Raw genomic sequence first — 27,468 nt, forward strand, 5'->3', positions numbered from 1 at the left:
TAGGGCCGTGTGACTTGGCCATATATTGCTGCACTGTGCTCAGGTGAGGTCACCCGATGCTTGGCTGTATTATAGCTTTGTTCACTGTTCCTTGGGATTTTTTTTTTTTTTTTTGCACTTACATGCCATTTCTGCCCTTATTCTGGTGCCTTGAAGGGTGATTTCCTGGAACTTCCCCACTACTTAGTGGAGAAGTTCCTCCTGAGTCTAACTGCTAGCCCTCTGGATCTGTACTTTGTTACAAGGAACCTAACCCCCTCTCTACTCCAAGAAATTCTTTGTAGAATTCAGAACAGGGAACATCTCTCTCTTTTTCTCAGTCCTAAGAGCCTACTGTGTGCCAGGCAGTATGGTGACAGCAGTGAACAGTACTGGCAGTCTCTACCTATACAGGGCTTACAATCCAGCAGGGAAAACAGACACTGAATACCTAATTACAAGTGTGATTAATGCTGCCAGTGAAAATAGAGGGTGCCTGAGGGCAATAACGAGGTGATCTAACCTGTTTGGAGGAATTAGAGAGGCTTCCATGGAGAAGTGACATTCAGTGTGAGGTCTAAGGGATGAGTAGGGGATGAGGGGGGCGGTTAGGCGCCAGGGTGGAAAAGAACATTGCAGGCAAGGGAACAGGGCATATGGAGGCCCCAGTGAAGACAGATATGCAGCCAGTTCCAAAAACTCAGAGAAGCCTGTCAGAGCTGGAGTATAAGGGGCAAGAGGAAGTATGAGAAGCAAAAGGCTGGAAGACAAGACAGAGGCAGATCTCACGCAGGCTCTTGTAGCTAATGGGAAGATCTGAGTGTCATCCATAGGGCAACAGAGTCACCAGTAAGTTTTTGTTTTGTTTTGTTTTGTTTGCGGTAGGCGGGCCTCTCACTGCTGTGGCCTCTCCCGTTGCGCAGCACAGGCTCCGGACAAGCAGGCTCAGAGGCCATGGCTCACGGGCCCAGCCGCTCCACGGCATGTGGGATCTTCCTGGACAGGGGCACGAACCCATGTCCGCTGCATCGGCAGGTGGACTCTCAACCACTGAGCCACCAGGGAAGCCCAAGCAGTGAGTTTTAAGCAGGGGAATTAGGTGGTTACATTTGAGCTTGAGAAAGACCATTAGGGCTGCGGACACACAGAACTGCAGAGAACAGAACTGAACAGACACCGAGAGGCTGTCGCTGGTGGTCCAGGCAGGAGAGGCCATAGCACATGGACCAAGATGGTGGCAGTGGAGACGGAAGGAAACGGACATAACTAAAAACCACCAACAGGAACTGGAGACTGATTAGCGATGAATGGGGAGGAAGAAAGAGCAGTCAAGTACAGCAGGTCTTTGGTTTAAGCAACAGGATGGAGGCTGGTGCCAGTCTTTTTTTTTTTTTTTTTTTAATCTCATTATTGAGGGATGATTGATGTACAAAATGTTGCACCTATTTAATGTATAGAACCTGGTGAGTTTGGAGGTAAGTATTCATCTATGAAACCATTGCCAATATCTGTGCCATAAACCTATCCATTACCTCCAAAAGTTTCGTTCTGTCTCTTTTTATATATTATTATTATTTTATTTCGACATAAGATTTAGTCTCATAGCAAATATTTGAGTACAGTACAGCAGTGTTGATTACAGGCACTAAGCTGCACAGTAGCTCTCTTGGATTGACTCCTCTTGTATAACTGAAACTTTGTACCATTTGACTAATACCTCCCCTTTCCCCCTCCCCGTCCCCTGGTGAACAACCATTCTGCTCTCAGGTAGAGCCACTTGAAGGACCACTAGAGGAGGAGCCAGGTTTCTGCTGTTTTGTTCTTTTTCATTGGGGGCAAATTTTTCCTTGGGATTTACTTTCCCCTAGACCTAGTCCCAGAGCCTAGACTGGGGCTTTACATGGGGAGGACCTGGGGATGGGGCTGGAGGAAGCTGGAGGCTCATGAAAGCTGGTGGATGGAGGAGAACTGCCATGTCTGCCAGAAGAGGACTAGGTACCAGTGCCTTATTGCTGTCTGTGTCTCAGAGGCTGGAATAGAGGCACTGGAGGGACATTAAATCAACATTCTCCATCCTTCCAGTTAGGAAATGCCACCGAAACCAACAGCCAGACCCTGCCTGGCAGCCACTGCTAGGCCTGTTCCCTGGCCCAGAAGCTGGGAAGCCAGTGCGAGCAGGGAGGAATACTCTGGCCTCGAGCATGGCTGTCTCATGTAGGAAGACCCACCATGTCACGTGCAGGGAGTAAGGAAATTGGTCCCTGACCCTGGCTCTCAGGAGGAATAGAAGCAGTTCTTAAACAGGGAGCATTTATAGAACACCCCTATATATGTCCTGATGGAACCCCTCAGCAGGCATCTCTAGGGAACGGCCTCTGCCTCCTTAGCAGAAACAAACATATGATGACAATACCATGAGGCTGTTAGAGCTAGAGGAAACTGAGGCCCAGAGAGGGAAGCTGTCTTATTTAAGGCCATATTTCAGACTTTGAAGATCCTAATTCTCCATACTCAATTCTAGGAAACTTTACTTGATGTCTCCAAGCTAAGTTCAGTAACTAGTGTTCTGCACTCTTAAAGAAATGGGTATGTTTCTATCTCTGTACTTCCCAACTCAGTTGTAGCTATCTGTCAATCTTTTCCACTTGGCTCCAGGAGAACAAGGGGTGTGTTTCATTGATCTTTGTGTCCTAAGTGCTTAGCCTAGTGCCTGGGCATAGAGTAAGCTTTCAATACATGTTTGTGAGATGACGAGATGGATGAACAAACTAATTAATTAATCTTAACCCAAACCCTTAGCAAGCCTCTGTTGGGATTATTACGACTGGAGTGACATTTTTTTTTGAGTGTTTTAAAAATTTTATTAGTTTTTAAGTTTAAATCATTTAAGACTATTAATTTCCGCTTTAAGCACAGCTTCAGCTATATCCTGTAAATTTGTTTTTGTTTTTAATTGAAATATAGTTGATTTACAATGTTGTGTTAGTTTCTTAGTTTCTGGTATACAGCAAAGTGATAAAGTTATACGTATATATATATACTTTTTCATATTCTTTTCCATTATGGTTTATTACAGGATATCGGATATAGTTTCCTGTGCTATACAGTAGGACCTTGTTGCTTATCCATTCTATACATAATAGTTTGTTTCTGCTAATCCCAAACTCCCAATCCTTCCCTTCTGGAGTGACATTGCTAAGGGTTGTGCTTTAAGGTGATGGCCCCCCTTATAATAAGGGTTAAGTAAGCCTAACTCTATATTTCCATTCATGTGAACCTTATTCAACTTCACCCTTAAACCTACTATGATGTTCAATAACCTTAATACAACTTCAGTCCATAATCTTAGCTGCCAGCTTGAATGCAAACATAAACCACAATTCTCACAGCCAGACCTGATACTAAATAGATCTAATGACGGGTGGTTTTAGGTCTTTGAAGAAGCACTAGGGAATGCTAAAGATCAGGAGACTGTGGACTTGGGAGTAGGATCCAAGGGAACTCAAATCAAGGGCCGAAGCAAGATGAGAGACTCTCTTTCTCCTTCGCATCCCTTCTGCTAGCTATAGTCTCTGATTTTCAGATACCTACAGGAGACCAGAGCTACATAATGATCAGAGCTGTGTGGACATAAGGGGTGCCTTTGCTGATAAAAGCACTTGGAATGGGCCTGGGATGCAGGGGTGGGAAAGTAGGAGTTAGCAAGAATCCTGGCCTAAGAGGCAAGAGGCCTGCCTGGGTTCTGGTGCCAGTCTGACTCTGACTATGACTTACTTTGTGACAGATCATTTCACCATCTCAAGGCGGAATGGACCTCATGCTGTCTGAGGCTTCATCTAGTTCTGGAGCTTGATGTTGGAGTCATTAGTTGACATTACTTTCCATTTTTTCCTAATTTAGCCTATTCCCCACTCTCCCCTCCTCCATACCCACTCCCCACCTCCCTGCCCCTGGCCAGGGCCCCTGAGTGCTGACTTGCTCCTCTCTTTCTCTGAGCTGATCTCCTCAACTGGGCTGCTCATTTGAAGCAGGAATCTTCTAATCCCTGTGAGCTGAGGCAATGAAATCCTCATTAAACCTAATAAGAGGTAACTGGTCCATTTAGCACAAATTGTCTCCCCGTGTTGGGACATGAAGCACTGAGCAGGAGGGGGATGAAATGGGTGGGAAGGAATGGAGCACAGTGGCTCACAGGCAAGGCTGGTGCATGGTAAACACACCCTGGGAGCCTGCCTTTGCCAAGGTCATTCTTTCTACTCCCCTGCCTTGGGGCAGCTTCAGCCTATCCAAACCTCTCCCCAGATATTTTGGGCACTCATCCTCAGTAGACAGTCCCTTCTGGAGTCTGGCCTTTAGCCCTTTGCTTCAATAGCAGCACTGCTCCCTCAGATATCCTCTGACACCCAAGCCCCATCCAAGGAGCCTGATTCCTTGTTCCACCTTCCCCCAAAGGGACCTGCTGCTCTTCTTCCCGCCCCCTTCCACCCCTCACAGTACAGATTTGAATCTCTCCCCATCGCCATTAAGAGAATCTGTCTCTACTCTGATCCTCATACATCTCAAAAGCTGGGCATCTTAAGGAAGAGGAGAACAAGAGAAAACAGAGTGGTGTAGCAGCAGCAAAGCCCAAGGCCTGATATGTGGAAGGACTTATGCAGCCACCTGGGCTATAAGACACAAAAGTGGAGGAGGAAAGAGGACAAGCCCCTTTGCTGGGGGGACTGTGCCTCTCTCACTGCTCTGGGCTGCAGTCTCTGCAGCAGGGGGAGGGACACGGTGACCTCTGGCAGCTCCTCGCTCTCGGGGACTCAGGGTTTCCTTTATGGTCAGGATTATTTTCCAGGCTGAAAATCAGGATCTTGGCCTTTCCCTTTTGTGTCTCTGGTAAGCAGCAGGAACACAATCCTCCGCCCCCTCTAGGGGGAAAAAGGACAATTTATCGAATTGTTCTGCTGTTCTTAGCCCTCATTGAGACAAAGAATTCATTTCCATCTCTCAGGGTGGCTTCTCCCGCTGGTGGTCATAAATTGCCTTGCTGCTCATTTCCTGACCTCTTGATCTCTTTGCTTTTGTGCTAAAAAAGTATTAATATTTCTCTTAACTCCATATACAACCTTTGGCTGCTTCTCTCCTTCTTTCAGGGTGAAGTAGCATCCTTAGGGATTACTCCCTCTACCTCAACGCCCCGCACACTTCTCTCTGGGCAGGGCCCTGTGCATGGGGAGGAAGACTAATCCAGCAGCCAGACCCGGCTAGCTTATTGGGTGCTCAGCACTGTTCTAAGAGCTGTGTGGATATTGACCCATTTAATCCTCACAACCACCCCATAAAGTAAGTACTATTATTATCTCTGTTTTCAGATGAAGAAATCAAGGATTAGAGAGGGGAGGTAAATAGGCTGCCCAAGGTCACACAGAAAGTAAGGGGTAGAACCTACATGAGGATCCCCTCGGGCTGGTTTCCATGCTCATGTACCTTGCTTTCCACTAGTCTACTGCTTCTCTGATGGGGAGAGGGTACCCAGCTTCTTCTTTGCCCTCGGGGAGCTCCAGACTGAGAGGACATGCATAGCTCTTGCCCCAAAGGAGCCCCAAGTTTGATGGGAAGGCAGATATCCTGTCCTGGGGAGGTATGTCTAGTCCGACGGAAAAGACAGAGACTTTGCTTCTGGGAGCATCCATCGGATGCTGGGTACTCAGCCCCAGGATGCCCCCAGCTTGATGAGAGTTATGTGGTTAAACTCGAATAGACTCAGTTAATCCAATTAGAATTGTGAACATTCATTTGAGAGGGATGAGAATGGAGGAAAGTTTAGAGACCTTAATCGGGGCTCTCCCCAGAAAGAGGGGAGGGCAAAGCAGGGTTGGCAATAAAGCAGAACTGCTGGTAGAGGGAAGAGGGCACGGCAGGCACCTCATGGTGTGTGCCCTTGCTGAGGGTAATGCCTGGAAAGCAGAGGTTTGCTTAGCTCAGTGATTCTCAACCCTGGCTGCCCATCAGAATTACCAGGGGAGATGTTTTAAAATCCTGATGCTTGGGACTTCACCCAAGAACAATTCATCATTGGGAGTGAGGCCAAGGCACTGGTGATTTTTTTTTTTTTTTGCGGTACGCGGGCCTCTCACTGTTGTGGCCTCTCCCGTTGCGGAGCACAGGCTCCGGACAAGCAGGCTCAGAGGCCATGGCTCACGGGCCCAGCCGCTCCGCGGCATGTGGGATCTTCCCGGACCGGGGCACGAACCCATGTCCGCTGCATCGGCAGGCGGACTCTCAACCACTGCACCACCAGGGAAGCCCAGCACTGGTGATTTTTAAAAGCCCCTCAGGAGATCCTAATGCACAGCTGGTGTTGGGGAACCCTAGCTGGAGTTAGGGTCTTAAGCTCTGGCATCTGGGATATTGACTGGCTTTTGTGGAGGAGATTCTGGAGAATTGTGTTTGCTATGAGCAGAGCTGGTAGGAACTGGAGATTAAAGGCAGGGAGGGGGAAATGGAAGTTAAGGGACCACCAGAGGGAAGTGAGATTACTGCTTTGGCTGTTAAGGATCTGGAGAAATTTGGCTTCTCTGTTGCTAGGGTTTCTAGGTGAGATAAGAGGCCAAGGGGAAGGAAAAGCTTTGATAAGCCAGTCCCTCCTCACATTGAGAATCACCATCAAACCTGAATAGCAGAAGCTGGAAGGTGGGCAAGAAGCACTCACTAAGCTAAGAATATTCTCTTCCCTCCCTCTGGACTTTTTCTTCTAAACATTTTCCTACATCATATCACCATGGGCCTCCTGTCCATGCAGAATGAAAAGGGGAAAAGGCTGTCTCACTGATACTGCAAGAACATCCCTACCTCAGGGCCCTTGTACTTGCTATTTCCACCTACCTGATATATTCTCCTCTCGGATGCCCGAACATCTGAATCTCTCAGTTCCTTCAGATTTCTGCTTAAATGTTACTTTAGCAGAGCAGCTTTCCCAGTAAGAGTAGCAATTTCTCCTTCCCTTCCACTCTCTATTCATTGTATCCTGCTTTATTTGTCTCTCATAGCATTTACTACAATCTGGTGTATTCTATGATTTTTCTACTGCCTCTTCCTGCTCTGCAGAATGGAACACTCTGAAGGAGGGACTTTGTAAAAAAATTTTTTTTTCATTGTTATAATCTCCACGGCCTAGAATTTTGACTGGAACATAAGCGGGCACTGAAGAAATATCTGTGGAATGCAAGATTAATGGATGAATAAATGAAAAGCCCTTGTGTGTCTGTATGTTGGTGTGTGGTTGTTTGTATTTGTGATTATATTCCTATTTCTCTGGGTTAGGTATGCTCTTTATTTTTAAACTGTGTTTTCCTGTGCACATGTGTTTTTGAACATATGGAGGACTCTCTGGGTCTATGCATAGTGTGCTTCTGAATGTGAGTTTGTGTGTGTTTCTGCCTGCGTTTCTGTGTCTTCTGTATGTGGATGTGTCTGGACCCTTCAGCCTGGTGCCAGGATCTGTGGAAGAAAGAGGCGTTGTAACTGCCTCGCACCAGCAGAGGGCACCAAAGAGCCATGTGCCTTTGCTCAGGACCCGAAATCCAGAAATCTTGGCGGGTAGTTAGGGACTCCGGAGACTTAGGATCTGGGAGGAAATAAGTGGAGACCTCTCTGGACCAATACAGTGCTGTAAAGTTGTGCAATTCCTGTGCAGTTTCTGATATTTCTCCTCAACTCATTCTCTAGAACCCAGAGGTCGAGGCACCCCCAATCCTGTGAGCATCCGCATCTGGTTAGGGGTTGGGAGAGAGGCTGGTTGTCAAGCTGGGCTCTTTAAGAAAGAGGAGAACCTCATCAATCTCCAGGAATTCCTTCCCCTCCCAGTACCCAGATACCTCAATCTCAAAGTATCTGAAACTCTGTGCTTGGAGATCCTCCTGTGGCTGCCCTCTCCTGGGCCTTTGGAAGCCCTCTAGTTGACTACTTTCTGGATGGGTAGATAGATGCCCAAGATGAACAAAGGAAGGAGTCAACTGAGCCTCTCCCCCACCAGCTGAGGACTCCAACACAGCCTGGTGTCACTGTGTGCTGGATGAGGCCCCCCTGGCAGGGGCCTCAGTCTGGTCCAGGAAGCAGCTGGAATTCTTCAGCTTTGGGTTTTGTAGGTGGGAAGAGAAGTGTATCCGTCCTCACCTCCAGCATTCATCAGTCAATTGAGAATTCCCAATTTGGGGGATGTAGGGGTTAGATTCTGGGTGTGGAATTAACGAGAAGAAAAAAAAAAGGATTTTATCCTTTCTGATTCCATGAACAGCCACCTGCCCACCCCCTCCTCTCCCACACACGCTTACACACACCCAAACACACTCACACAGCCTTCCCCACCAGTCATCCCCTGGTCTAAAGGCTTGTCCTCAGCCCATGCCCCGCCTCCCCAATCTACTGCCTAGTTCCATAGCCCGGGACCAGGGCTGTATATATAAATGAGAGGGAGGTGCGGGGGGCAGGGGTCCAGCCATCCCAGCTCCAGCGCCCGCTTCTGTCACGTTAGTCACCCCATTTGCCCTCCACCGCTTTCTCTCTTGGCGCCCCGTCCATCTCAGTTCCAGCGAGGGGTGTGAGTGCGTGTGTGTGTGTGTGTGTGTGTGCGTGCGTGTGCACGCGCACTGGGGGGGCAGGGGGAGGGCTGTGGAGGGAGGCGCCGTCGGAGGGAGAGTAGACGTCAGGAGGAGGGACTGAGGAGGGAGAGAGAGGGAAGGAAGAGAAGGGGGAGAAAGGGAGAGCAGAGATCGAAAGAGACCCAGAGAGATAAAGCTTGAGGCGAGAAATAGTAAAAGGCGGGGGGGGGGGGGGGAGGGGGGAGGAAGGAGGGGTGGAGAAGAGGGAAAGGGAGAGAGTGCGAGAGAGTGAGAGAGAGCGAGCGAGCGACGGGACCGGGAGGAAAGAGAAATAAAGAGGAGCGGAGGGAAGGGAAGTGAGTTTGCGCGCGTGAGTGAGTGTGCGTGTGCGTGTGAGTGTGCAGGGGCGGGCGCGGGCGGGCGGGGGGCGGGCTCCCGGGCTCCCCTCCTCCCCAGCCCGCTCATCTCGCTCCCTCGCCAACTCCGGGCCCCAGCCGCGGGCGGGCGGACGGCGGGCGGACAGCATGCTGAGCCTCCTCGTTTGGATCCTCACTCTCTCCGACACTTTCTCTCAAGGTAAGGGCCCCCCCGCCCGCCGCGACCCCCGGCACCCCGGGGAACACTGGGGGGCTCGGCGGCCCGCGCTGGTCCCCCGGGGTCCGGACGCCACGAGGCTGGGGCTGGGTCCCGGCGCCGAGCCCTGGGGGAGGGGCCGAGGAGTAACGGGGGCTGGCGAGGAGGAGTTTGCCGTTGATTTGCCCAAGTTGTTTCCTCCGGCTGCGCGGGAGACCGGTGAATCGGGGCCGCGAGGGCCGGGGGTCGGAGTGAAAAAGGGATCCGAACGCTCAAAGTCTTTTCCGGAGCATCTGGCAGCCCTACCTACCTCCACCCTCCGAGGCCGGGAGTCAGGACGCCCGGGTTGTGGCCGGGGGGAAGACTGGGAAGAGAGTGGGATTTCAGATTCGGGGGTGGGAGGTGCGCGGAAAGCTGGGGGCCCAGGCTCCGGAAGATGCAGCTAAGGGAATCCCCGTCCTCCTTCCAGCCCAGCCCCTGGGAGGGCTGAGTCTGAGTGGCGGCTCCAGACTGCCTGGGGCTGCCCCCTTCAAAGGCAGGGAGCGGTGCCTCGGGGCCTCTGGTGGGGATTTGAACCCCTGCCTGCGGAGGCTCCGGGTCGGGAGTGGAGTTCCAAAGGCAGCTTCGGGCCCGCTAGATATGGAAGGGGCCACTTGCGGGCGGGGCTCACACCCCCTGGGGGTCAGGAAAGTGTTGATGTGCGGGCTTATTTGGGCCTGGCAGAGGAGAGGCTGGGAGATGAGGGAGAGGTTGAGAGAGATGAGGATGTTAGTGTATCCTGAGGCTGGGCTGGGGGGCGGCGGGGGAACTGAAGAAACCAAGGGCCTAGACTTCAGCCCCCACTGGGGTCTGTGGGAGTGGATTCTTGTCTCCTGGGTCGGACTCTAAGGAAGATTTAATCCTGCTGAGCAAGCTCCCTCCATCCCCCAAAATGGAGCTGACACACAGATGTTGACATACAAACACCAAAAACCAGCCATAGGCACTGAGACAGACTATTCACCTACTGAGACAGACATACCCGCGAGCATCCCCCACACGGAGACAGACACATATACACAAAGACACTGACACATCTGAGGAAAGACAGATTCCTCCCCCGGATCGGCACATGCGTGCACGTTCATGCACCCAAACATAACAAAACTCACAGACACAGTACATGTATGAGGCGGGCATTTACAAGGACACAACACGCGCACACACACACACACTGAAACCCTTCCAGGGATACCAACCCTCCAGCAAACAAAGAAACTTAAACAGATATTCATATAGGCAGACACTTATGGAGATGTACAGACAGACAACAAAATGGAGGAGGTGGTCTCCTTTTTTTCGGGCGGGGTGGGAATCAGGGAAGGGGGAATTTAGCTTGGACAGAGCACCCTCAGGCATTGCCCTGCTCTCAGTTCCCTTCCGGCCCGGTGTGTGTGTGTGTGTGTGTGTGTGTTTAGGGGTGGGGTGTTATGCTGGACCCCTCCCCTCCAATCCTGGCCAGGCGCCTCCCTGGCTCCAAAGCCAAAGCCTGGCTGAGTTGCTGGGGGTGGGTCTGTCGATCCATCATTCCCCATAGGGCATCCATGCCCCCCTGACCACCTCCCCCAACACACACACTTAGGATTTGGGAAGCGCGCACATCCATGGTGTGAGAAGTGGTGCTGGGGGAAAGGAGGCCTGGCCCTGGGGTTGGCAGGCCAAGCCAGCCACTTGGCAGAAAGTTGGGAAGATGACTTAAGTTCTGACTTTGTTCCGCCGGGCTGCTAGAGAAGGGGGAGATGGGGGAGGGCCCACCGTGGTGGGGGAGGGGTCAGCTGGGTCTGTACTGATATGCATTGGGCGCAAGCTTCTGTCTGCCCCTTTCCCCGCAGCCCTCATGTGTCAGCAACGTGGATACAAACGAGCTTCAAGGAACAAAAGCTGCAGTTAGCAAACAGGAGAGGCATGTGGATTGAATTGGGACAGAAACGGTCCGAGAGAAGTGTGTTGTGTGCCTTTCTCCCTTTGGAAAGCGGGGGGAGGGGTTGGGGGTAGCTGAGCTCTCAATGCCCATCCTCCAGCGTGGGTGAAAGCAAGACCTGATGAAAGTGTGCAAAAGTATTTAGGATGGAGGGGAGGGGTTACCAAAGGGAAATAAAAGGGAGAGGATAGAACAGAGGGGAGAGAAAGTCACTCCTGAGTGTTCCTGGGAAGGTGAGCAAGGAATGGGGAGGAGGCAGGGTGGGAAGGAGTGGGGATCTGGGGCTCTTCAGGGTGGGGGGAAGGCGGCAGGACCTCTCTCCTCAGTCTCCATCCTTAGAAAGAAAGAGTTGCAGGCAGGGACTTGGGGCAGTGGTAGGGGAAACCAAGGGTGGGATTGCCAGGGGCTTGAGGGAGGGTGGTGGGGAGGTGGGGAGAAGGTGGGAGGAGAAGGCAGTTGAATTGAGGGGAGTGGAGAGGAGAGGGGAAGGGGACGTTCAGCCTAGGCAGAGAAATAAAAATCACGTTTTAAAGAATTTCAATGGGTTTCATCAATCTTCATTTTTCACTAAATAATTTTCTGTATCTTATCTAAATGAAAACCATTATCCTTCCCCCTGTTTCCATCATGCGCTGGCTCCTCAGACTGATTGCGCCGAAAATTGAAATATTTATTCATTTTCTGGGAGATTTTCTCACTCCCCAGTCTCAGGGAGGAGAAATTGAAAAAGAAAGATTATAGCTAATCAGAGCAATGTGGGATGACAGGCTGGCCCAGGGTAGGAGCTGCCCAGGAGAGGGTAGAAGTGAAGGTAGGGGGAAAACCTGTCCCTCCAGCCCCCAGAGTCCCCTGGGCATCCGTGCCACTGCTTGGCAGGGCGGTGAGGAGTGAAGGGAAGAGGGCCTCCTAAATTCCCAGTATTCAGCTGCCGAGTACAGCTACATCCTGGCAGAGAGCAAGAATCTGGAAAAAAGTAGCTGCAAGAGTCTGGAAAAAAGAGTAGCTGGGAATGGACTCTCTCCTCCCTGTGCCACCCACCCCCCAACCAGATGTCCCACCCTTCTAGCCCAAAGCAGGATCTTGCGGTTGGGGAAGAGGCAGGGGGCGACATAGCAGAAATCAGGATACCAGGTCCCTCTCCTTGACCTTCTTTTTTTTAAAAAATAAATTTATTTATTTATTTTTTGCTGCGTTGGGTCTTCATTGCTGTGCACGGGCTTTCTCTGGTTGCGGCCAGCGGGGGCTGCTCTTTGTTGCAGTGCCCGGGCTTCTCATTGCGGTGGCTTCTCTTGTTGCGGAGCATGGGCTCTAGGCGCGCGCGGACTTCAGTAGTTGTGGCATGCAGGCTCAGTAGTTGTGGCACGTGGGCTCTAGAGCGCAGGCTCAGTAGTTGTTGCGCACAGGCTTAGTTGCTCCTCGGCATGTGGGATCTTCCCGACCAGGGCTCGAACCCATGTCCCCCTGCGTTGGCAGGCAGGTTCTTAACCACTCGCCACCAGGGAAGCCCTCCTCGACCTTCTTGATTGGACTTCGGCTCAGGTCCAAAGGGAGAGTGTGAACCCAATATTTAGTGCCTGGAATTACCTCCTCAGGAGGAGGAGGCATCTAGGCCCTCCCACCTTCTGCTGGCTGCATGGTTGGTTGTCTTGCTCTACCTTTGGTTCTCTGATGGGGTGAGGATGAGGAGGCCGAGCCTTGTCCCCAGCTCTCACCCCCTTGACTTGAGAACCGAGTGCTCTGATGCAAGCTCTTGTAGATCCTCGGGGACCAAATCTTAATTTCTCTTTTATCCTTTCAGTTTCTGACACAGTGCTACACACTTGCTTGGTCAGTGTCCTTAAATATCTGATCGATTGATTGATTTGAAGAGAGTGCTACGATGTTGGAAGAAGGCAGTATTAAAGGGTGCTTAAATCACAGACTCCTGTCCAGCTCCCTGGCTTAAACCCCCTCCCCCTTGGCCACTGGGTAGTTGTGTTGGCTTGAACAAGGTATGTGCCTTCTCTGTGCCTCAGTTTGCTCATCTGTAAGGTAAGGTGAGGAATAACATTTCATAGGGTGTCGATGGCAGTTAAATATGTTAATCCATGTAAGGTGCATGGAACAGTGTCTGGCACAGAGAGATGTGCTCAGTAAGTTCTTCTGTTATGACTTTGTGGCTGGACATAGGAAGCTTGTTTGCTTCCTTTCCAGCTCCTCCTTACGATTCTCTTTTTGTTTTCTTGCTCCAGCTGCCCAGATGTTTAGTCCTGGGCTTCAGTACCTCTGCTTTGTATCTCTCATGGAGAGAACTGGGTTGTAGAGGATCCAGAAGGGGAAGCTGACCAGCCTTCCCCGGGTTGGAGACCTCAGAAAAGCTCTGGAGAAGGAGAGGACCAAGTGGAAGAGGTCGGCATTCTAGTGAGGAGGAGCTAGAGCTCTTGTGAGAGATGAGGAACACTAGCCCCGAGGTGGCAGCATTTCAGAGTCTGGAAATAATACGGATCATTTACTGAGCCTTTGTGCTAACTACTTTATATGCATTATCTAATTTAATCTGTACAGCAGCCCCCTGAGATTGGCTCTGTAATTATCCCCATTTCATGGATGAGAAATCGAGGTTTAGACAGGTTAGGTATCTCGATGGTAGCTGGGGGAACCAACCCACCTCAAATCCTGCACCCCTCCCCTTTGCCTGGGATCCCACATGCCCGCAGGGACAGATGCTGGGCTAGGACAGGGTCTTTCCTGATCCAGAGCCAAAGGAGAACTAAGAGGAAAAGGGAATGAGTGCTCATAAATGGAAACTCACTCAAATTTTAAAAATCATCCTTTATTCTGAGATTCTGTCCTTCTACATTTTTGGGTGTTGAATGTTTTTCTCTGATGATATGACAGTGCCCATAAATGACTTTTTTTAAAAAGCCCTTTACTTGGCAAATCTAAAGGTTTGCAACCTGGGTTTGTTTCTAAGATTAGACACAGCGTTACAGGTCCATGAGCTACGAACCTGGGCATTACCCCTGTATCACGCAAGGCTGACTCCTGGAGAATCGTGGTGAGGCCAGGGGTGGAGTGCTAAGTGGGGGCCTGGGGAGAAAACCAGGACAGTCAGCTTCCAATTCAGCGCAGTCGCTGGCAGACACAGAGGCTGTGATCTGCTATTCCCATCTGCTTTGGGAAGCCCTGCCTGCCCTAGAGTGGGGCAAAGTGACTGTAGGAGGTGGGCTCCCTACCAAAGCATCAAAATTACTTCTTCTTGGGCTTCCCTGGTGGTGCAGCGGTTGAGAGTGCGCCTGCCGATGCAGGGGACACGGGTTTGTGCCCCGGTCTGGGAAGATCCCACATGCCGCGGAGCGGCTGGGCCCGTGAGCCATGGCCACTGAGCCTGCGCGTCCGGAGCCTGTGCTCCACAACCAGAGAGGCCACAGCAGTGAGAGGCCCGCGTACCACCAAAAAAAAAAAAAAAATTACTTCTTCTTGAGTCCCTACTGTGTGCTCTTCACATTCATCATTCTTTATTCCTTTTAACAACAACCTTGTGGAGATAACATTACCCTATTTTATAGATGAGGAGACAAAAGCTGAGTTTAATTAACTTGCTTAAGGCCATCCTGGGGTATTAGATCCCAGATTTAAACTCTTTGTCTTACTACAAAGCCAGGCTTCCTCCGCTTCAGAGCCACCTGTGCAAGTGCCTCCTTTCCGCTGAGGCAGCTGTGGAGGGGAGAAGAGGCCTTCTTCCTTCTCCTCTTCCCCACGGTGATGGACAGGCTCCTCCTGGTGCCTTGCTCAGCCTTCTCCCCCAGGGCTCAGCCCATCACACCTAGCGCATATCCGTCTTGCTGCCTTGCTCTGATGATCATCTGTTTTATTCAGTGGGGATGGGAACTCCTTGTCTGTCAGGAGAAGGAGGTTAGTAAAGCCCCCTTTCTTCCCACCTGTAGAGTCTTTTTAACTTTGTACTTGTATAGTACTTTCCAATTTTAGCAACTTTTTCACATGTACAATCTCATTTAATAGAGATATTGTGATCGTCCTGTGATACACACAGTGTAGTTATTACTTCTCCATTTAACAGATGAGAAAACAGAGCCCTAGAGAGTTGAAATGACTTGCTAAGGGGGAGGCTGGGCTGGAGGGAAGGGATAGGGGGCCAGTTCCTCCGTCACCGCAATTTTGGGGGACTGTTTCCAGCTAAGGGTAGGGAAATTCCTCTCCATGTGTCCAGGGCTGAGAAAGCTGTGCCCCTTCCCGAACTACCATCTCCTGCCTGGTTTCTTTTCAAGGCCTCTAGACCACTTTACTTGGCCATGTCCTGGAGGATGCTTTGACCTGGAAAGGGCTGGTGTAGGGGGTGGAGGAGGCAGTGGTCAGCGGTGCAGGAGAAAGAGGCTGCCACGTCCTTGGTCCTCGATGCTGAAATGCAGCATCAAGGAGAGGCTGTCTCAGGAGTCAGGAAACAGAATGAGTTCATTCCAAGTGAGAGAGAAGGCCGTTCACTTTTGTGGAGGACGTGCTTTGTGTTTGACGTGCATTAGTAACTCATTTAATACCAACAATAATCTGTTAAATGCAGGAGTCATTATCCCCATTTTGTGGGTGGACAAAGAGAGACTCAAAGATGTTAAGCAGATAGGCCAACGTGATACATCTAAGAAGTGACAGAGCCAGGACTAGATCCCAAGCAGGGAAGTTGGAGTGGGGGGGCCGGAATGATTCCCAGAAGGAAGCCCCTGAAGATGGGCATATCCACCTCTTCCACATTGCTGCTGCATGCAAGTCCCACTGCACAGTGTGTGTGCCCACATGCACGCACATAGATTCCCACATGGCCTCCTGTGCACTCACACATGCAGCCATTTCTCATCCCCATATACCTATGGACAGATATCTCTGGCTTTCCCCTGGTCCTTCCATTCACCAGAGCAACACTGCCATGTTTCTGTGTACCATTCCCCTTCCAGCTATGGCAGCCATCCTTTGAAGTGTCTTTGAAGGCACTGCTTTTTGTCTTGTCTCGCATGCTCTGAAGATATACACACTACAAGGTTAAGAAAGTTAGAACGCTTGGGTTCCTCATTCTGTGACTGGTCTCTCTCCATCCTGCCACCCCAGCTCTTACACTTTCCCACTACTGATTCACAGACAATGCAACCTGATAGAGTTCTTTGAGCTCCCAGGATGAAAGCTGTTCTAGCTCCCAGACATTGCCAAAGATCACATTTTTCTTTCTTTTTCCATCCCACTCTCCCACACCCCCCATCAGCTCTCTCCAAACTCCCAGTTTCTCCCCCTCCACGTTTAATTTCTCCAGCAACTTTTATTAACCTCTGTAGCCTCTGGGAGCTGAAGCCGCATTCCTCTCTGCCCTCCTTGAGTCCATTTAACAAAATTGGCATCATATTGAACTAAATGGGCCTTGTAGCCAGCCAGCCTCCTCAGGATTAAGGGTCTTAAATCCAGGGTGGAACCCTCTAGTACTCCCTAGCAAATTCCATTAGTTTCCCAGGAGATGCTGCTGCTGCTTCATTCCTCTGGAGGTCTGGCTCTGGGAAGGTGATGGGAGAATCTCCCAGAAGGCCACGGGGACTGGGTTTTGAGGTCGGAAGGGACAGCAGGAACCTGAGTGCTCTGTGCCTGGAGGGTAGTCCCTGGAGGCTGCCCCACTCCAGGCCAGAGTAGGAATCATACATTCTTCTTCCAGACTGGCCCTTTGATGCTTTTCTGCTCTGCCCCTTATTTCCTTCTGAAGCAATATGAGTTCATCCACACTGGAAGATGTGTGGGAAGAGAGTAAGGACTCAGTCCCTTCATCCCACAGAAATGTGTTGTGTACTTATACTATGTGCCAGGCACCAGTGTTGCAAAAAGAATAAAATACTGTCCTTGCCTTTAAGGGTCTCACTTTGTGATTTAGGTGCAAAAATTACTTCGTTTCAGTAGGTCTCAGTTTACTCTTGCATAAAATGGGGAGAATTAATTTTTTTTTCAAATCAGCAAATGTATATTTCTATATATAAAACATACTGGTAGGCATTATGGGGAATAAAAAAACCCCCACAAAATTGTATGGTCCCTTCCCTCCAAGAAGCTAAGATGTGCATACATATGCAAAGATTCCAGGTAATGCTAGGCTGGGTGTAGTTGGTGTCAGGATAGCAGTGTGCACAGTCAGAGCTGGGGAGTTTGCTGTGGGCTGAAGAGGCCAGGAAAGGCTCCATGGAGGAAGTGGGTCTAAGGATGGACAGGATGTGGCTGTGGCAGGAAGAGGGAGAGCATTACCAGACCGACTGAACTTCCCGAGTCAAGGTGTGGCTACCGGAATGTGCGGGGTCCATTGAGGCTGGTGGCAGCTGAGGATTTGGGTCAGGGCAAAATAATGGAGGTGATCCAGAACAGTAGACTGCAGCCTGACCCAAGGAGGCCTTGAAAAACCAGGCCAGAGACTGTCCTGTAAGAAGTGGGGAGCCAGGGATTTCTGTTTTTGAAGCACAGGAAGTGTTAAAAACCCGTGTGACCCCCTACCTCATTCCCCACCAAACCCTCCTCTCCTCTTAAACTCCCCTTCTGCTGCCATAGAGATCTGCAGCCCATTCAATTGGAAAAAAAGAAAAAAAAAAAAAAAAAAAAGGTGAAATGGGCAGATGATCAGAGTTTGACCAGGCAGAAGTGAGCAGAAAACCTTAGAGAAAATCAGTTCTGCCTTGGGAAGTCTCAGATCTGTGACCTGAGTTGGGGAGGCTTTGGAATGATGAGAAGATCTTTTTTCTCTGGGAATCCTCAGGAATATGATAAAGATGGCTGGAGACAGAGTTCAATGGAGAGCCCTGCAGCTTGGTGGATACCTAGGCTCTTTGTCACATGTTCCCTGGGAGTTTAGGCTGGGTCTGCACTGCCCAGAGTCTAGGGGAACCACCTGGTTCCATCAGAGGGCCAATCCGGATTTAGTCCTTGCAGGGTCAATCCTGGGCCGTTTCCTCTGGTCAGTGGCCAGATATGTGTGTGCACTTGGGGGTTGAGCCTAGAGATTCTTAAAACCTCTGCAAGGAAGCCACCTCTGGTTTTTCAAATGGAAACCTTTGAAGAAGATTCCTGCTGGGGTGGTGAGTGCCTGTGTCCAACTAAGCCAGTGTGTTTTTAATGGCTGGGCTGGGCCGGACACTCAACTAGGCACCGGAGGTACAAAGGTAAGTGAGATTTGGTCCCTGTCCTTGAGGCACTCTGGGGCGGGTGTGGGAGAAGGACGTATAAACACATATTGACAATACTATAAGATAAATGTTAGAAGAGAGGTATGTGAAAAATGCTGAAGTCTAGAGGGGGGAGTGGAGGAGGCAGCTTGGCAGGGGGAGGGCACAGCCACAGATGTGAGGCTCTGGGGCTGCGCTGGAGCCTCTGGAATGCAGCTCCACTCAAGATATCCCGGCTCTGGACAATCCCTGATTGTGCCCCCTGCTCCGGATGGAAGGAGCTGAGGAATCCGAAGGAGTGAGCAAGGTCCCTCCCAAGGATTATGATTTCCAGGAACAAAGGCAGTTTATATAAAGCGCCCTTTCCCCAAATCTCCAACCTCTTGTGTCCAGTTCCCTCCTCCCCACCCCCGCTCCCACCCAATTGAGCTGATTTCTAAATTAACTTTGTCCTTGTAATCAGCTTAGCTGAGTTTTTTTCTTTTCTTTTTTTTTTTTCCCCCTCCTTCCTGAATTCTCCCAGGAACAGCCTGGGGCCCTGCTCGCTCCATTACCCAGCATTGTCAAGCCATGAGGTGCTTTTAACTGCGCTTACCATTCGACTCTCTTAACTGGGAGGTTATTAAAAGGAAGGAAGCTGAGATGGGCAGATGGGGGCAGAGAGAGAGAGAGAGAGAGAGAGACAAGGGAGAGGGAGAAGGCAGGCTGGCAACTCTTCTCTCTTTCCCAGAGAGAAGTTGGGGTTTTCTTCATCTTGATTCCCTAGTCATCCAGTGGACTCCTGGGTTTTAATCCCAAACCCTGAGCAATTGACATGCTGCTCTATGCCTCAGTCCCTACCTCCCTGGAAATCTACTAGCTTGATCTCACTGAGATGGGATGGGGGGACTCCCAGAGGGCCCTGCAGCCCGCTCCCTCTTTGCCCACCTCTCCCACACACATACTCCTACTACCAGCGCTATCAGCTCTCCAGCCTCCACCCCCAAGTCATCTACTGCCTGGATGATGTTTGATCCTAGACTAATGTGCCTATCACCCTGCACACATCTGGAATTCTTCGCTTACCAGGCCGTGGGTGAAGTGAGAATACAAGTTCATTTTAATGTCCGTTTAAGCCAAATATAATTAGAAAGTAAAATATGACTTGGCAACAAAAACACCAAACATCTAATGCATTGCAAAGCTAAGTTAAAATGACTTCTGGATTACCTGCACTGCTGCTGCTCTCTATTTGTGCAGAAAATTGAGAGGGGAGCCTGTAAAGCCTGTATGTAAGGGGTTTGGTTTGTGCACGTTGCCTTTGGTTTCATACCAGGGTCATGTCATAAGACTAGTCTCTTTCAACACACCTTTGGAGTTGGATAACCCCTCAAGTGCCCTGGGACCTCCTTACCAGAGGGCCTATGGGAAAGCCAGACGTGCCCAGAGGGGCTGCTGCCCGTGTGATCAGACCAAGTCATTTCACTAGAGCCTCAGTTTTCTCATCTATAAAATGGAGACAGTCATACCTCCCTCAGAGGGTTGCTATGAGGACTGAATGAAGGAATCTGTGTTAAGAAATGGGATTTGGAACACAGCTGGTGTTCAGTAAATCATATTGCACAGTGCCGGCTTTTTACAACTTATAGTCCAAGGCAGATGTGAGGAAAGCAGACAGTAGGATGAGTGAAGAACAAATAATGGTGCAGAGACAGGTAAGTCTCTGTGAACTGTGCCAGTGATGTTGGTAATCCCTGAATTTATGGTTTCTGGAATGCCGTGCGGTGGGACTTTTGAGATGGCAGCAAAGCCTAATGGAAAGCACCCTGCTTTAGAGTTAGGTCTGAGTCCTGGCTCTGAAGATTCAGTGGTCTCTTCATCTTCGTGAGCCTTAGTCTCCTCAGCGTTAAATGCAGTGATAGCAACCATAGCCACTTACCTCTTACCTGAAGCCTTGGGAAAGCATCTGGCAATGCACAGTAAGCATGACCCGAAGGTCTGTCGTTCCACAAGATTTCAGCTCAGTGTGTTAGAACAATGATTCTCACACTTTAACAAGCTTATGAAGCACCTGGGGATCTAGTTAAAAAGTGCAGATTCTGATGTGTGAGATCTGGGGTCAGGTGGAGTTTTTTATTTTTTTGCAATTTTATTTATTTTACCTTATTTATTTATTTATCTTATTTTTGGCTGCATTGGGTCTCTGTTGCTGCGCACTGGCTTTCTCTAGATTCGAGAAGCCAGGGCTGCTCTTTGTTGCAGTGCATGGGCTTCTCATTGCGGTGGCTTCTCTTGTTGCCGAGCATGGGCTCTAGGTGCGCGCGGGCTTCAGTAGTTGTGGCATGCAGGCTCAGTAGTTGTGGCTCACGGGCTCTAGAGTGCAGGCTCAAGTAGTTGTAGCACACAGGCTTAGTTGCTTCACGGCATGTGGGATCTTCCCGGACCAGGGCTCGAACCCATGTCCCCTGCATTGGCAGGCAGATTCTTAACCACTGTGCCACCAGGGACGTCCTCAGGTGGAGTTTATGCATTGGCACCAAGCTCCCAGGGGATGCCGATGCTGCTGCTTCTTGGACCACTCTCTGAAGTGTTAGAGGATGTGTTATTCTAGAGAAATAGATCTTCAACATTCTGATGGGAAGCAAGAGAAAATAGAATTCGTTTACCTGAATTCGCTTACCTGAATTCGCTTTTCAGCCAGCTGAGTTTTGTAACAGAGCCCGGATGGATCATTGATTCAGGAGTGTCGATATGTTTGTTTTAGGGAAGCAGGTTGTGGGACAGAAGAGGGGGCAGTGGGTGCCAGCGTGTCCATCTTCGGCCCCAAGCCTGACCTGACCAGCCTGCTTCTTGCCACCTCCCAAGCTCCCAGCCGCCCTTACTCCACCCCACCAAGTCTTTACTCAGGCCAACAGCTGCCAGCTGCAAAGTTGAAAAGCAACTAGCCAGTATGTTGGTGGAAACTCCTCCATGCCTGACCCAGTCAGGCATTTCCACTCATTTTTTTTTTTTTTTTTTTTTAATGAGAAGAGTCCTCACAATCCAGCTCTCATTTGGTGGAGTTTTGGGGGGGAAACATTTTTAGCAGAGCTGCTAGCCGGGGCCTAGACCTTGTTGGCTTTGGCTTGAAAATTTGGTCAGGAGCAAATTGAGGTTTGGGAAGGAAGGTGGGTCATAGGCCTAACCGAGGGCATGATTTGGGGGGAGCAATGGAGGACCATCCCTGGGCAGGTCATTTTCTCACACTCACATAGACCTACTGGTTTTTCAGGCAACATGATGAGCTAACTCATTCTCTCCCTACCTTCTCTGTCTGTGTGCAGAGCCTCAGGCTGTAGAGGAAGATCCACAGGCCTGGGAAGAGAGAGCTTCTGCCTTCAGAGTTCTGATTCAATGGGGGAAGCTCGGTTCTTAAATCTAGGGAATCCTGTCCACTAGGGGACACAGGAACTCCCATTACTTCCCCTTATCCCCCCTCCCCTAGAAAACTGAATGCACATTCAGCCACCTCCAAGTGCAAATGGGGACATATGCAAACTGCACACATCCATCCTGAGGGGTTTCAGAGTAAATAAAGAAGGAGGTGGGATCAATCAGAGTGTTCTTCCTAGAACATAGAGCCTGGGGTCAGGAATGAAGAGGGAGAGATGATTCTGGAAGAATCCTAACATCTTTGGACTCTCAAGATCTCTCTCTTTAGTCAGGTAGGACTAACTTGAATCAACCTGAACACGTCAATGTTTGCCCTTTTTCTGAAGAGAAAGGAATTTCATTCGTTCACTCTGCCTACTCACTTTCATATCTAATAATCCCTGGCAAGCAGGAAGTTCTTCTTTGTGTCTAACCTGAACCCTTCTTGCTCCTGCATGAAAAAAAAAAAAAAAATCCTGTCTTAAGACTGTAACTGAATAAGTGTCCGGTATTCTTTTTGTCTGGAAAAATAACATTTTCCCCAATAGGTTCATATTTCTCTCACTGCAAGGCAAAGTTCCCTGTGATAGAGAAGCAATCCCAGAGAGGTCATAAGTGAGACTGTCTCTGAAGCCCCAGTTGAGACAGAGCAGGTTGTCTCTTTAGGGGTCAGATCTGCTTTCCAACAAACTGCCAAGGCGATCTTCCCAGTGTCCCCAGTCAGGGCTAGAAGGATAGTGTTCCCAGGAACCTGGCTGAGTCACATGCCCTTACTTGTTCAGTTTCCCCTTCTCAGCGGCTCCGAGCAGCTGGAGGCTGGAGAGCTCTGGTGTTCTTCACTGGGCCGCTCTCTGGCTGATGGCCTGAGGGCCTCTCCTCCCTCCATGGGGGCCAGGCTGAGAGAGGCCCTGGCATCTGCTGCTACACCTGGTACCTGTAGGAAAGTGGGGCCTGCAGGGGAGATGGCAGAGGTAGGCCTATGCCACAGTCAGGCCCTGGTCTAGCTTCAGAGCAGGAATATTTTCCTTTTGGAATCACACAGGGATGTCCTCAACCATGCCTGGGTGGACAGGGTGGATCCCAAGTGCCATCAGTGTGGGCAGAGAAAGGAGAGGTTAGGGTGTCTGTCTTCTACTGATCTGTTGGAGTATGGACTAGCATCCTGGACTGTATAGATCAGTGCAAACTTTTAGCTCTAAGCTTGAACTTGAGGGTGGAGACTTGATTTCTGCTATCAGATAGCTAATTATAATAGAGGAGATAGGTTCCCCATCTTCCGCAGGGTCTACACCCACAGAAAGATCATCTAAATAAGGGGAGGATTTTGAACCCTGTTGTACATCAGCACAGGAGAAGATGGAAAAAGAGGTACTGGAGCTGCGGGATCAGTTGTAGAAGGTTTCCAGGAAGGGGCAAGAAGGGGAAAATGGAACCCCGTGGGAAGGACTGGTAGGGCAGGACCCAGTGTAAAAGAAGGTAGAAGAGACGGCTCTTACTGGAGGGCTGGATGAGAGAATAGTGGGAGCCTGGGGGAGGGCTACCCAGCTAGAGCAGTGTGGGCTGCAGGCTCCGAGAGCCGAGAGCTGTAGTGTTGCCTCGTCAAGTCGTGGCCCCTGCAACATTCACGCTGGCCGTGTGACACACTCCCACACGCACAGGCCGGGAGAGGAATGGTGTCATGGTGTCAAAGCAGCTCCTGCTGCCTGGAGGACGGGGCAGAATGTAAGTCCTCGAAGAGGAGGAGCTGACGTGTCTGGGGGGGACACATGAGCTTGGCCCTCTGGTCCCCCTAGAGGAGACAGCGGGGGTGTTCCAAGTTGGCTCCAGCATGGAGCCTGCCTGTGGGACAGCGTGTCTTTGTCGGGGGGAGGTTGCTACCCTTTTTCAAGGGTAGCCATGGCCCGGGGTCCTGGAAGTGCTGCCTGGTGGCCTGGCACGGGACAATCTGTCCGCCAGCACAGACACACGCTCCGCTGCGCCAGGCTTCTCCCTGCCCCCCAGCCGGATGATCCCCAGGCCTCTTCCTCCTGCTGTCCTTCCCTGTCTGTCGGTCTGTCACTCGGCAGGAGTGAAATGTGCCCTGCTCTTGGAGCATTTGGTGCTTGATAATTTGTGGATTATAGCTAACTCTCGATAAAGATTCCCCTAATTGCTTGGCTCACCTCAGGTTCTATCATCAAAGCAAAGCCGTGAGGCCCCCCTCTCACCCTCCTTTTCTTTTTATTATCTCTTAATTAATCACTCTGGCTTTCACACTTAGCAGATAATTACAGTCTCCTGGGCACGAAGCTCATTTTCATAACCTCCTGCTCCAAGCCAGCAGCAGAGGGGGGGAGGGGAGGAGGAAGCAGGAGAGAAGGGGAGAGTGGGAAGGGAGATGCTGGCGGGAGGTGCGGGCAGCAGGTATCGGGTACATGAGAACAAGGGAGGAGAAGAAAAGGACGTCGGGCAGCAGCACCGGGGGGCGGGAACAAGGAGTGCCGAGCGGGAGCACGGGGACCAGAACCCCTGGTCAACCCAGCGGGGCCCAAGGAGGCTCTGCCAGTGGGCAGGGAGTATGGCCCTGCTCCCTGGGGAAGGCCCCACCTGGTCCACCACTCGCCAGCTCCCTTGGCCTCCCCGGGGGTGGGATGGGGTACATCAGGAGATGTGCATAGGTTGGTGGCCAGAAAGCTTAATGAGGAGCAAGAGATGGTCCCAAGTGAAGTTCATTCGACCATGTGCTGGGAAGTGAGGCAAGCTGGGGTGAGAATGGTGACAGGGAAAGGAAGGACAGGACCACCATCCAGTCAGGACCCAGGTCTTGGTCTGGGAACTGTTCTTTTTTGAGGAGAGCAGGGCACACACCCTGGGGCTGAATCCCACGGCCATGACTAGGGGATGGCCACTCAATAATGTGATTGGAGGAAGAGGGGAAAGCCTAGCACTTCCTCACGCCTCCGCCTTGCAGGTGCTGTGCCAGGGGTCTGGCGATATGCTCATCATCCCCATTTCAGAGATGAGGAAAACTGTGGCTCAGGAAGAAGAGGTGAGGCAGAGAGAAAGCTCTGTTCCCACTGGGCCGCCAGCCCTGGCATCACCACAGACCTCGGGGCTTTCCTTGGGCTTCCAACTCCAAAATAAACAGGGAGGAAGATGTCCAGATGATGGATTTGAGAGGCTCGAGAGACAGGAGAGTTTACCCAGAGGGTTAGACACAGAGCTGGACTGGAACCCAAAGCTCTAGAATGTACTCACGTCCCCACCACTGTTCTTCATAGTGTCTCTGTGGCCTGGGCTGCTGGTCCACGGGAAGTGGTGGAGAATGAGGGAACATCCATTGTTTTCCCTCTCTATATTGAATTTTCTTTCATGACCCTAGAACAATGTGCTTGATCTTGAGAAAGAAATAAATTGGATCCTACTAACTTTTGCTGTTAACTAGCTGTGAGACCTTGGAATCGTCATATAACCTGAGTCTGTTTCTTCATTGGTAAATGGGAATCTTGAAAAGACCGCAGATGGTATATGTAAACCTGGCGTGTGACAGGTGCTTAACAAATGGTAGCTGTTGCTACTACCACTACTCCTATTGTTATTACCACTACGCATGAAAGCACCTAGCCCATGCCCTTAGAAACCACATAAAACAAGTTAATTTTTTTAAAAGCTGGTGACAGAAAGAGGGTCCTTTTGTTCGACTTCCTCAGTAAGGGAGGGCACAAAATTTCTACCCTGTGTTCCTTCTGGGATGTGCTGTTGAGCCTTGACAACCCAGGTCACTTTGTCCCAGTGCAATTTTTCTTTCCACAAATAAGTTGTCTGTTCTGGCTGGGGCTGCTTCCAGCTCAGAGCTTATTGGCTTCCAGCTCCAGGCAGCGTTGATCCTCCCTTTGCTGACCTCCAGGCCTCACAATGCACAGTGCTCCTGCCGCCTGCAGCAGAGCCCCTGTGCCAAAGGGTTAAATGTGTCCAGTCTCACATGGCTTGCAACTTGCAACTTCTGGTTTCCCAGGCACTACAATAGGAAAGTCTATATTCAGGAGGCAATATGGAAGGAGCACTGGATTTCGAGTCTAGCTGTGGATTTTAGCCCCGTTTGTGCCTGTCAGGGAGTAGTGGCCTTATGCACTGACCTGGGCCTGTTTTCTTATCATAAAACGAGAAGGTTAATCTCCAAGATTCTTTCTGGCTGTACCTTTTCCGACTCTTTGCCATCCGGTGGGAGTTCAAAAAAAGGACTTGTTCTTCTTGAATGAAGCCCTGGATCTCTCTGATTTGCTTTTTCAGCCAAGGCCGGAGGTACTGATTTCAGAGGGCCACAGCTGGGCTGCTCCAGGAGAAGCATTATTTGCTCAGGAACCAGGGTGGAACGTTTTATACATTTTTCAGATCTGGTCTGGACTCTAGGTGAGGACAACTGGGAGGACAACTGGAGTGCCCTTCTCCACACACACACACACACACTCTAGGTGAGGACAACTGGAGTGCCCTTCTCCACACACACACACACACACACTCTGCTGTCCTGGGGATGGGGATGATCCAGCCCGCTCTGGGAAGGTGGGAGACCCTGGATCAAGGATGTGGGTTCTTTTTTAAAAAAAATAAATTTATTTTTTTATTTTATTTTATTTTTTGGCTGCGTTGGGTCGTCATTGCTGCGTGTGGGCTTTTCTCTGGTTGCGGTGAGCGGGGGCCACTCTTCTTTGTTGCAGTGCATGGGCTTCTCATTGCGGTGGCTTCTCTTGTTGCAGAGCACAGGCTCTAGGGTGCGGGCTTCAGTAGTTGTGGTGCATGGGCTTAGTCGCTCCGCAGCATGTGGGATCTTCCCGGACCAGGACTCGAACCCGTGTCCCCTGCATTGGCAGGCGGACTCCCAAACACTGCGCCACCGGGGAAGCCCAAGAATGTGGATTCTTCTGTCTCCATGTTGATAAGAGTTTGTGCTCTGGCTTCAACCTGAACTTTAGCTTTGGTCTGTGAAAAGGTTTCGCAGAGTCTTGTGGGAACATAAACATTGGGTAGATTTCTTTCCCTGAAAGCTATTTCTTCTCCTTTCTTTTTCTGGGAACTTTAGCCAGCAAGACCAAGGCCCCTCCACCCTCCCATCCTCCCTCCCTTTTGCCTGAGACACCCAACCCCCTCTCTCCTCCTCCCTGCGATGAAAACAGAGTGAATTGGTCATCCAGGGCAAACCGGGCCGGAAGAAAGGAGTGAGGCAAACAGATAGCTGTCCCTAGAGGAGAAATTATAAGAAGGGAGGGGAGAGAGAGGGGGGAAATAAGCAAATGGCATCCGTGGTGAAAAGTGAATTCCAGGCATTTAAAATTCTTTTGGTTTTAATCATCTCAGAGGCCAACCAGAGCTGAGCCGTGGGGGAAGGGAAAAAATGAAAACCAGGGCGCTCTCCTAGGAGCCAGAGCCCAGGGATTTCGGTCTGCCCCGTTCACCTCCTGCAGCTGGTGCTCAGAAGGGTTACCTCCTCCAAGGGCCTTTCCTGACTAACCCTCCCTTTATCTCATTGCACAGGCTCAGTTTATACTCAGTTTTTTTTTTTTTTTTTTTGGTACGCGGGCCTCTCACTGTTGTGGCCTCTCCCGTTGCGGAGCACAGGCTCCGGACGCGCAGGCTCTGCGGCCATGGCTCACGGGCCAGCCGCTCCACGGCATGTGCGATCCTCCCAGACCGGGGCACGAACCCGTGTCCCCTGCATCGGCAGGCAGACCCTCAACCACTGCGCCACCAGGGAAGACCATATACTCAGCTTTAAAGCACTGACCTTTCAGTTTTCTCCCAGATTGCAAGTTCCCCAAGGCCCTGGATC

General features: G+C 50.6%; 1 protein-coding gene across 4 annotated transcripts in view; it reads left to right on the plus strand.

The window, feature by feature from the left end:
• The first annotated feature begins 8,758 nt into the window (after nucleotides 1–8,758).
• KIRREL1 (kirre like nephrin family adhesion molecule 1) overlaps nucleotides 8,759–27,468 on the plus strand; it is a 100,480-nt gene continuing 81,770 nt past the window's right edge. Inside the window, exon 1 of one of the 4 annotated variants that reach the window (XM_067039201.1) lies at nucleotides 8,759–8,779. Coding sequence is in view for 2 of the 4 variants with exons in the window: in XM_059076825.2 (XP_058932808.1) it covers nucleotides 9,092–9,143 (52 nt within the window). In the remaining 2 variants the exon portion in view is untranslated. Of the gene's footprint in view, nucleotides 8,780–8,868; nucleotides 8,924–8,953; nucleotides 9,144–27,468 lie in introns of those variants that run through there. The other 3 variants (XM_067039183.1, XM_059076825.2, XM_059076835.2) reach the window with 3 other exon arrangements.

This window comes from Kogia breviceps, chromosome 1 (genome assembly GCF_026419965.1).
Source record: "Kogia breviceps isolate mKogBre1 chromosome 1, mKogBre1 haplotype 1, whole genome shotgun sequence".
Classification (NCBI taxonomy): domain Eukaryota; kingdom Metazoa; phylum Chordata; class Mammalia; order Artiodactyla; family Physeteridae; genus Kogia; species Kogia breviceps.